The sequence below is a fragment of the Cariama cristata genome, unplaced genomic scaffold (genome assembly GCF_000690535.1).
Source record: "Cariama cristata isolate BGI_N322 unplaced genomic scaffold, ASM69053v1 scaffold3716, whole genome shotgun sequence".
Classification (NCBI taxonomy): domain Eukaryota; kingdom Metazoa; phylum Chordata; class Aves; order Cariamiformes; family Cariamidae; genus Cariama; species Cariama cristata.
The window spans coordinates 29488-39467 of NW_009620197.1; the positions used below are offsets into that span (position 1 = coordinate 29488).

Below are 9980 nucleotides of genomic sequence, written 5' to 3' on the forward strand. Positions count from 1 at the left end.
TTACACTGTGCTGCTAATGTCCTTCTCTGTTGATGTCTTGCTTCTCTGAAGGGAGGAAGGGATCGAATGTGTTGGTTCCTCACTAAAGGCACCTTCCAAGAGTCCTCGCACTGATTGCCGTGCCTTTGCCCTGAAGTCTCGTCCCACAAAAACGTAGAGCAGGGGGTTGACGCAGCTGTTGGCATATGCAAGTGCTGTGGAGAGGTGATCCCAGAGGACCAGTGACTCCCTCAGTCCTGTTCCAAGAGCAGGTACAAGGGACAGAATCCCCACCACGTGGTATGGAGCCCAGCAGATGAAGAACGCAGTTACCACAAGCACAATTGTTCGCAGCATCCTGCTGCGGGGCTTGTGAAACTGATTTGTGCGCGTTCTGAAAGCGATGAGGGCATAGCAAACCGCCATTACGCCAAAGGGAAGCACAAAGCCAAAGACGGCCCTAGTGCTGTTTATTACTACTAAGGCAAGGGGTACAGAATCATCACCTTCATAGAAATTTGCCCAGGAGTCATTACCATTGTAGGCTAAAGGTGAGTATTCTTCCAAAAACTGATTTACAGGCTCGTCCATATAATCCAGCACCTCATCATCTCCAAAATTGTACCCGCATTCAGTTTTGCCATCATGAGCGCTCGTGTCACGGTAGTGGAAGACAGGACAGCAGAAAATGAAGGCCAGGATCCAAATGCCGCTGCATATCAGTGATATAAATTTCACTGTTCGGTGATTTTGACACCAGACAGGTTTCATCACAAGGAGGCACCGGTCAATGCTGATGGCCACAAGAAGGAAGACGCTAGCAAACATGGTGAAGATTATGACTGATGGAATGACTTTGCAGAGGAACCAACCGTACGGCCAGCGCTCATGGAGGGCCAGGTGAACAACAGAAAACGGCAAGGACAAGCAGCACATGAAGTCAGCCACAGCAAGGTTTAGGAACCAGACAACGTTCACAGACCTTTTCATTTTCAGACCAGCTACCCAAATCACCAATCCATTGCCTAGGATACCTATGATGAAAACGATGATGAAGAGAGCAATGGAGACAATGGATTCTGATGCATAATATACAGCAGGCTGTTCATGTGAACTGCTGTTACCCAGGAGTCCAGGCATTCTGTAGCTATAAAACAGAAAGCAAATCAGTAGGTAATTCACACTCTCCTCCCAAAATTCTTCTCTGTATCTGTACCGAAGCATCTCCGAGTCAGGTGACAGTTGTAAGAGACTGAAAGGGTTAATGTATGGGGATGCCTCAGACATTATTACAAAACAAGTTCTGCCCAGCAAGGAGAAGCAGGCTAACACAGGACAGGCGGAGTGTGCTGGAGGGTGCGCAGTTCCGTGTTCTGACCCGCTCAGCATGCCCTGTATGGCCAGAGGTCACACAGAGTTCATTTTGAGGAAGGAGCTTATGACCCCATGAAAGACCCCTCGCGACCACCCCTTACTGGTGCCTGCACAGAAGATCAAGAGTGATGTAAGTCCTCGAGGGGCATGAGTGGCAGGATCAAAAGGCAGGAATTCAGACTATAAAAGGCAGAATTCCAAGGAGCCATGTGCACGCACCCACCACCGGAGGATTACTGCATCCGTCATCGTCATTGCGGGATCCAAGGCAGGTGATACATCTCGCTCTCATTTTGTTTCACTTTCCCTTTCCTCTCTTTCCTTTTCATCTCATAAAAATCTTAATAGAACTCACGCTGCCTACCATTATGCTTTCCAAGTTCCGGTTGCTTCTACCTTAAATGAAATGTTAAACCAATTGTTTGGTGTCGTTTCACCTTAATTTAGCTCAAGGGAATCATGAAATCAGTATAAGCCCTTGACTTATCCAATCCAGGTTGTTACAACAGTACAGCGCTGTCAGGGTACAAAGGCATCGGTCTATACAAGTCTCTGCTAAAGGCGTACTAACCTGCCCATGACACACCTTCATCATTCTCGTGGTGGCTAAGCTACGTAAGGCCCACTAATCAAAAGTGCATAGACTTAAGTTCTCCTATCTGTCATCCCCCTGGATTTCAGTCTGGTTCTTTTTAGTCTCTGCTCTAATGATGCCCATGCTGTCATCAGGTGTCTTTCCTGATTGGCTTCCAGCTTTGCGTATACTTCTCCTCTTCAGAAAGGTTAAATCAGCATTTTAGCTCCTTTTCTCTTTAAAACGAGTGACTTCTTCTGGCATAACCAGTGAAATAGGTTTAGGTTGAGAAAGCAATGCTTGTCTTAATGAAATAACCCTGGTCCACTTTCTGGACATTCTAAATAGAACAGATAGGACAGCAACTCTGTTTGCTAAGGGGTATTTTTAGGGAGGTTTCAGTAAGCACTTCCTTCTCCCTGCTTTTGTTCTGAGCTCTGCACTGGCTCCTTGGAAAGCTAGGCTTGATGAGGAGAAAGGCAAGAAATGAATGATTTAAGAAGAACAGACAGAGGTTTAGTTGTAGAAAGAAAAATTAAAATAAAGAGTAATAGCAGTAATGTTCTTGAGCCATTTTAGATACAAGAAAAGGTGTCTTATTGCAAGACAATGAAGCTGAGACACAGAAAACTTAAGTGACATTTTAAAACTATGAGAATAGTAGTGGAAAATTGCACAACTACTCTTGGACTCACATATTAGTAAATTTAGGAAGGAAAGTAAAGGAAATCTAGCAAAATCAAGATAGAACTGAGAAAAAGAGCCTGACCTTCATCCTTTAGGCATTAATAGAATTGTTCATAAAAATCCTTGTTAACTAAACCCTCCCCAAATCAATGAAGACAGTTGTGTTGCTGAAAGATCCCTAAAAGCATTTCCAGAATGCAAGGAAACTGCATCGGTAATTGCTGAAGACAGCCTGCAGAAGCCTCTGAGGAGACATGAATAGGACAACCCAGACTGATTCTGTTTTAACCTCTATTATGCCAGTACTTAAATGCCAGTCAGGGACTGCTATGTGCAGGACTAAAGATCAGTATTATTTTAAAAAAAAGAAAAAAATTTCAAATCATCGATCTGTCTCTTGGATAACATATAGTCTAAATGTGGAGCAACGCGTGCGTTAGAACTGCTTCACCATGAAGAAAATGAGGTATAAACAGTTGTAACAAACATTGTAATTTACCACTTTTTGGTAACAACTGCTAATAGGTGAGGGTGACCTGCAAGGAAAGCTATGAAAGAAGTCACTGGGAGGCATCTGGGGGCTTAACTTAAAATTCTAACAAGTTTGTTCCATTTCCTGTGGTCTTGCTGATAAATGCAAAGCAACTTTGATGGGGACAACTGGAGAACAGTGCTGCAAGAGCTGAATCTTGCTGCCTCCCCTTATAGCTACAGAAGATGGTATGAAGGGGACAGGGAATCAAGGAATGCCATAAAGAGAGTAATACAAATCCTACTGCAAAGCAAACACAGGGATGAATCACTAAGATACTGCCCATGCTATATTTTCAGGAGTGGTAAAAGGACTGCTAAAAGGGTTATGAAAATGGAAGGGGGAACTGGAGGGGAGAGAGAGGTTTTCAGGAGTGAAGAATAAGAAATTGCAAGTTGAAGAGGAAAGCAGAATTCTGCAGTTTATTATACCCACCCGAGTGAAGCAGAGTATTTCAGTGTGTCAGGGAGCAAGTACCACCGGTCCCGTCTCTGGAGCGATTGAAAAGAGAAAGTCACGTGACATTTTAGGAACTGCTTTTTTCCTGTATGTGCATTTGTGTGCCAAGTACGTTCTTTCACCCCAACGGAAAGGCTTAGAATGACCCATACGTGATGTTTTATATCTGATCTGCTGACTAAACAGTCAAACAAAAGAAGCTGTCTCAACACTATCAAAATAAAATAGTGCCCTGAGTCAAAGAATAATAGAAGGCAAGGGAATGATAGGCACAGACACATGCTTTACTATAGTTTCTGTAAGACAACTGAATCGGGTGTCTTGCCTGTTGGCATAATGCCAACCTTTGCTTGATGTATTTCGTATTTCCAAACCCTGCCATTCCACCATCAGGTGTCTGATCTGCTGTCTTGTAGCCAATTCCATGTTTTATCAGATCAGCGCATTCACCTAGCTAATCCCATTTCTGGGGTTCTTAGCAATCCAGATCAGCTTCTGTCCCAGCTCGAGACAGCTTAGTTCACCAAATACAGATCATTGTACTCAGTAAACCATCATTGGTCATGTCAAAGGGATTTTAATCTGATTTTTCACGTTTCAGGGTCAAAAAATCTTGTTGCTGGTGGGCTGTTGTTTTTTTTTTTTTTTTTCCTTTTTCAAGAAGGAACTCGACTGATGAAAAGTTAGAAGTGGTTAACTGAAATGCTGATAGAACAAAATGTGGCAAGACTATAAAAAGAAAAGACATCTATGGCAAGGCATTTCAACTGTGCAACAACAGGGTTCCCTCTCACCCCTCCCAGTTTGGGAAATCGAGACTGCTAGCAGAAATGACAAAGACCAGACATACAAGAATCAGCCTCAGCATTTTGGGTTTGGTCTGGAAAATGAACCAGGACGGAGCAGAGTTCCACTCCTGAGCACATCTCTGTGAAACACATGAATGCTGCCTCCAACACAACCAGAAACAGGAAGGCAGGCCAGGGCTGGGCTCTACCCGTAAAGATGTCAGCAGCCTGCCAGGACAATTCCTCTAGCTGCATCTTATTCTAAGCTGCCATCTTTCCTGGGGGACTCCTCCAATCCAGCCAAAAAGTGTTGATGGGAGGGCACTTCTATTAGCTCCTGTTGGCCAAGAGACCACCACGCAACTCACTAACTCCAGTCAAACTCTCCTTTGCGAGACGGTCCTTCTCCACCAGTTGGCCAGCTCCGATCCTCCTAGTTAAAACCTCTCCCCTGGAGCCAACCTCGACACTTTATCTTTAGTTCAGCCAGCTCACCCTGGACAGTGATGAGATGATATGGTACCTCTCTGTACAGGTTTCCAGATCAAGGAACCTTCTAAGCAGTTTGACTACTGAAGCGTGTTGCACCTCAGCAAAAAGGGACTAATGATGTAGACACTCAAAGGAGAGTGTGCAAGGAGGGAAAAAGGCATTTTGTTACTTTCATAAAATGGTTACTCAGATCAGATCAGGCCAGACCTTTGACTTGCAGCTTTGATGGTAATCTCAAATCACCACACTGCATTCTTTTCTTCGGTTCTAGACCTCTCCCTTCCCCTCTTGACAGAGTGACTTAGCTTAGAAAGGCTCTAATTCACAGAATCACAGAATAGTTGAAGTTGGAAGACTGTCTGGAGACTGCCTAGCCTAACCCCACTGCTCAAAGCAGGGTCAGCTAGAGAAGACTGCCCAGGACTGTGTCCAGTTGGGTTTGAGTATCTCCACAAATGCTCTGGGCAACCTGCTCCACTGTTCAACCACCCTCACAGTAAAAAACTGTTTTATTGTGTTCAGATGGAACTTCCAGTGTTTCAGTGTGTGCCCACGGCCTCTTGTCCCGTCACCAGGCACCACTGAGAAGAGTCTGGCTCCATCTCCATTGAACACGCCCATCAGAGAGATGCTAAGGTCCCCCCCCAAGCCTCCTCTTCTCTAGGCTCAACAGTCTCAGCTCTCTCAGCCTCTCCTTGCACGGCAGGAGTACCAGTCCCTTCATTAGCTTAGTGGCTCTCCACACGTTTCACTCCAGTATGTCCATGTCTCTCTAGTACTGGGGAGCCCAGAAATGGACCCAGCACTCTAGATGTAGCCACAGCAGTAGCTGAGTAGAGAAGAAGCATCACCTCCCTTGACCTGCTGGCAATGCTCTTCTAATGCATCTCAGGATAACATTCGCATTCTTCACAGCAAGTGCACATTGTTGGCTCAGGTTCAGTTTTTTTGTCCAGCAGGACCACAACATCATCATTCTCTGCAGAGTGGCTTTCCAGGTGGTCAGCCCCGAGCATGTATTACTGCATGCGGTCGTTCCTCCCCAGGTGCAGGACTTTGCACTTCTTCTTGAACTGTGTGAGGTTCCTGTCTGCCCAGTTCTCCAGCATGTCCAGGTTCCTCTGAACGGCAGCACCGACACCCGGTGCATCAGCTGCTCCTACCAGTTTTGTAACATCTGCAAACTTGTTGAGGGTGCACATTGCTTCATCACCCATGTCATTAATGAAGAGTTAAACAGTACTGGAATCAGTGTCAACCGCAGCCGGACACCACTAGTTACTGGTTTCCAGCTGAACTTAGTTCTTCTGATCACCGCCCTCTCAGCCCAGCAGTTCAGCCGCTATTCAGTCCACCGCACTGCCCGCTTATCTAGCCCACGCTCCATCAGCTTGCCTATGAGGATGTTTATATTGAAGTTTATCTCAATGCACAGGCTCAATAGGCCACCACAACAATTTGGCTAAAACCTTAATACAAGTTGCCATTTATATTGCCGTTTCGGCTTTGTTATTACAAAACTGCACCAGTCAATCAGTTACAAAATACTTACACCCATATACAACTCTAAAAATATGACCAGTGTATTTACAAAAGCCTCCCTGCCGCAAGACTATGCAGGTTGTCTCCAAAACACTTTCGCCAGAACTGAGAATTCCACTTGTATTTCATATTTCTACTACTTCTGCAGTTCTACAAAGCTTTGCAGCCCCTCTCAGCTCACCCATTTGTTTCTCTGTAGGTGGCGTGACAAGATAGCTATGACCTTTCACAGACTCCGAATGTTCCTGGTGTATATGGCAAACCTATCTTCCTAAAAAACCTGTCCAAAACTCTCCCTATAAATCTTGGCCATAACTAGCACAACTGTTTCTCTAGAAAGTGTACTGCAGTCATCTGCTGGCCAGTCTTCACTAGGTGCTTGTTTTCATCACCACAAGTGTGCACTTAGTTTCACAGGGACTCTCCAGTAACATCAAGTATCCGCAGGGTATTCCTCTGATTCTCCTCTTTAGAAAACCCACTGAATGACCCCAAGGCATTTTTGTACATTGCTGAGTAAGCTCAGGTAAGCATGAGCTTTGGACGCCAAGCAGGGAACAAGGCTTGGCAAAATTGGTACATACCCAGACTATACGTAATTAAAAAGTAGCTCTTCACAATAATAGGTTCTCGGTACTGGGCAAGCATTTGGTTAGATGTTTTGCCAGGGCATTTTCAGTGACAGAAACACCATTTGAAATATTATTTGGACTGTTTTGTAAAAATGCTCACCTTGGGATTAACCTTTACCGAGTTGTTTTGTGAGACTGGTTTCCCCTGTACCTTCTGTGCAGGGAAGGAAAATTCCAAATGTTGCGTCCATCCAATAAGTACATTCCTGGACAACGCCTTATTTATTTTCCTAAATAAGCAAAGCAAAAAGCAAAGCAAGAGCCCAAATCATTGTTCTGCACGGCTTATTATGAGGCTACCTACAGATTGGCATGAACTGTGCATTTTACCCTTCTTGTGTAGGCCTTTTTATTTGCACACCTCATATGATTGAGCATTGTGGAGTTCCACCCAAGATTTCTGCTGTTCCTCACTTTTCATTCATTGAAGATTTCTGTGTGGGAAGAATATGGATTCTCCATTGCTTTCCTAGTCTGATTTTAAACACGTTCTCCTTCAAGATTTCAACCTCACTGCTTAATCCTTTAAAAATAAAGTAAAAAAAATAAAAAACTTTTACTACTATTGGCAGTGTTTTGTCTTTTCTTGGTCCAGAGTTGCTTGTTCGAAAAAGACAGGAGAATGTTAACGTTCGCCGCCGGTTAAGTCTCAATGGAATTGAACGGGAGTTGTATTGCGGGTGTCCTGGTGCTGCTTGTGTGTCTTTCCCCACATGCCTTAGAAAAGCTGGCCCTTTGCCATTCTCTCATCTTAGATGCTCTCCTTCTAGAAGAAGTGTAGGAGGATTGTGGCACACTGAATGACAGCACAATAAAGAGGCAGGCAAATTTTAATATTGCCAATTGTGAATTACTGAATTTGGAAAAGCAACCATAACTATACATACAGAGTGATGTACTCTGTTATCATTCAAAGAAAAAAACTTGGCAGTCTCTGCAGAAAGTTCTGTGAAAAATCACGTCAACACACAATGCTATTCAAAAGGTAAATATAACAGGAAGTATTCAGTTCCTTCTTGAATACTGAATGCTACAGTGGTCCTCGATCTTAAAAAAAATTATAGAATCAGAAATAGTACAGAAAATGATGACTAGATAGCCATGGCTCAGAATGGCTTCTTTCAGTGGACAAGCTAAATAGATGAGAATGCTTCAGCTTGGGAAAGAGACTTCTAAGTGGCAGTATGAGAGACACATGGAGAAGGTGACATGAATTCTTATAGCACAAGAACTAGGAGGTATCAAATGAAATGATCAGGTAGAAGTTTGAAAACAAAAAATGACACCTTTTCACATTGCACAATTAGATTCATGGCTCCAAGGACGATATGGGTAACAAAAAGTATAAATAAGTTTTAAAAAGGCAATTAGATTGATCCATAGAAGGAAAGTCTATAAAATATTGCTAACAAATACACACCAAATCCCTGGCTCACAAAGCCCTTACGCTACAGATTGCTAGGCTAGTATACTAGGAAAATTTAATTCTGTACTGTTTTATAGGCTTTCTTTAAGCAGCTCTGCTCTTCTCCAAAGTTTGCCTCTCATTAACCTCTTTGCCTTAATTCTGGCAGTCTGGCAAGCAATGTAACACTGGCATATTGCAGGCAGAGACTCCTTTTACACCATGGCACGTATCTGCATTGAGTATCGGTGCAGTGTATTGCCACTAGTTCTTTCACAGGCTGCATAAAAGAGTTCGCATCTCTCTTCCCTGGAAGGTACCTGTCTGCCCCAGCATGCAGCAGGGTGTGGGCCTCTGCTCCCTGGGGCATCAAGATCTGTCACAAAGCAGAGCGTGTCAGCCTCTCCCTCCCACTGCAGGGAGGCAGAGCAAGCTGGCAGAGGAGAAGGGGAAAAGGAAGCTGCGCATTTGGCTCATTCCGTATCTGGTTCGGGTACTTAGTTCACACCGGTCACACGTCTTTCTGGTGTATGTACTCCGGTGTTTCTACTCATACAGCTGTCAACATCATTTCTGGGGAAAACTTCAACAGTTACATTTAGATACGCTAGTTAAATTACAAGTATCCTACTTTGTTGGTCTTAATGACCCAAGACTATTCCTGTCCTTGGCTTCACAATAGCTTTGCTTACCAGATCTATAGAATCAGCAGCACAGACTCCTTTTCTTTGTCTCAAAGTTTTTCCTGCACTGGGCACTGTCAGAGATACGATGCTGGACTAGCTGGACGTTTGGCCTGACAGAAGGACAGCTTGTTTGACTGCTATGATTAAGGACCATTACCATCCTGTTCCACTTATCTCTGGAAACAGCAAGAAACAAATCTCCAGATACTGTTTCAGCTCTCACTGCATTAACTAACACTACTTCATACTGGAAAAAAAAATTTCCTCAAACTTAGTGCTGTTTCATTCACTTTTTGCTTTACCCTCAGCAATAAACTGTGCTCACTCAGTCTTCCATAGATAGCTTAAATTACTTCCTGATGCTATGCCCACCCCTGACTCTGGGTATACGTAACTTTCCTTGTAACTTTTTTTACACCTTTTCTTCCAGTTTTCAGAGTAAACATTTAGTGCTGTTAGAGACACAGTCACAGGCTACTGCATAGCAGTAAACTTCAACACCAGTCTTCACTGAGAAGTCACTGTTAGAAAAAAATAGCAGTTTAAATACTATGAGTCTTATCATATTTGATAACTAAAGTAGTATCTATACACTTATTTTGGCCACATTTCTGGGAAGTCACACTCCTGAAATTAACCTTTATGTAGCAGGCATTTTCACTACCTCGAGCTGCAAAACTTGTCATGGTTTACGTGTCGTGTTTTTTCTTTGGTTTGCGCTTTTACCAAAGGCCTCCTGATCCCAGCACCACAGGCCACACAAAAATCCATTTGCAGTTAAAACCCAAGCCTTGACCCAAGGCTGCAGGAAAGAAAACCAGGCTGGGGAG

At 43.8% G+C, this 9980-nt stretch overlaps 1 protein-coding gene across 1 annotated transcript; it reads right to left on the bottom strand.

Annotated features, from left to right (window-relative positions):
* LOC104162711 (C3a anaphylatoxin chemotactic receptor-like) lies at positions 1 to 3619 on the bottom strand. Its single transcript, XM_009701516.1, has 2 exons — positions 3582 to 3619; positions 1 to 1120 (listed from the first exon to the last, which is right to left on the bottom strand). Exon 2 carries the CDS (start codon positions 1117 to 1119, stop codon positions 1 to 3), a length of 1119 nt encoding a protein of 372 aa, XP_009699818.1. The 5' UTR covers position 1120; positions 3582 to 3619.
* Positions 3620 to 9980: the final 6361 nt, after the last annotated feature.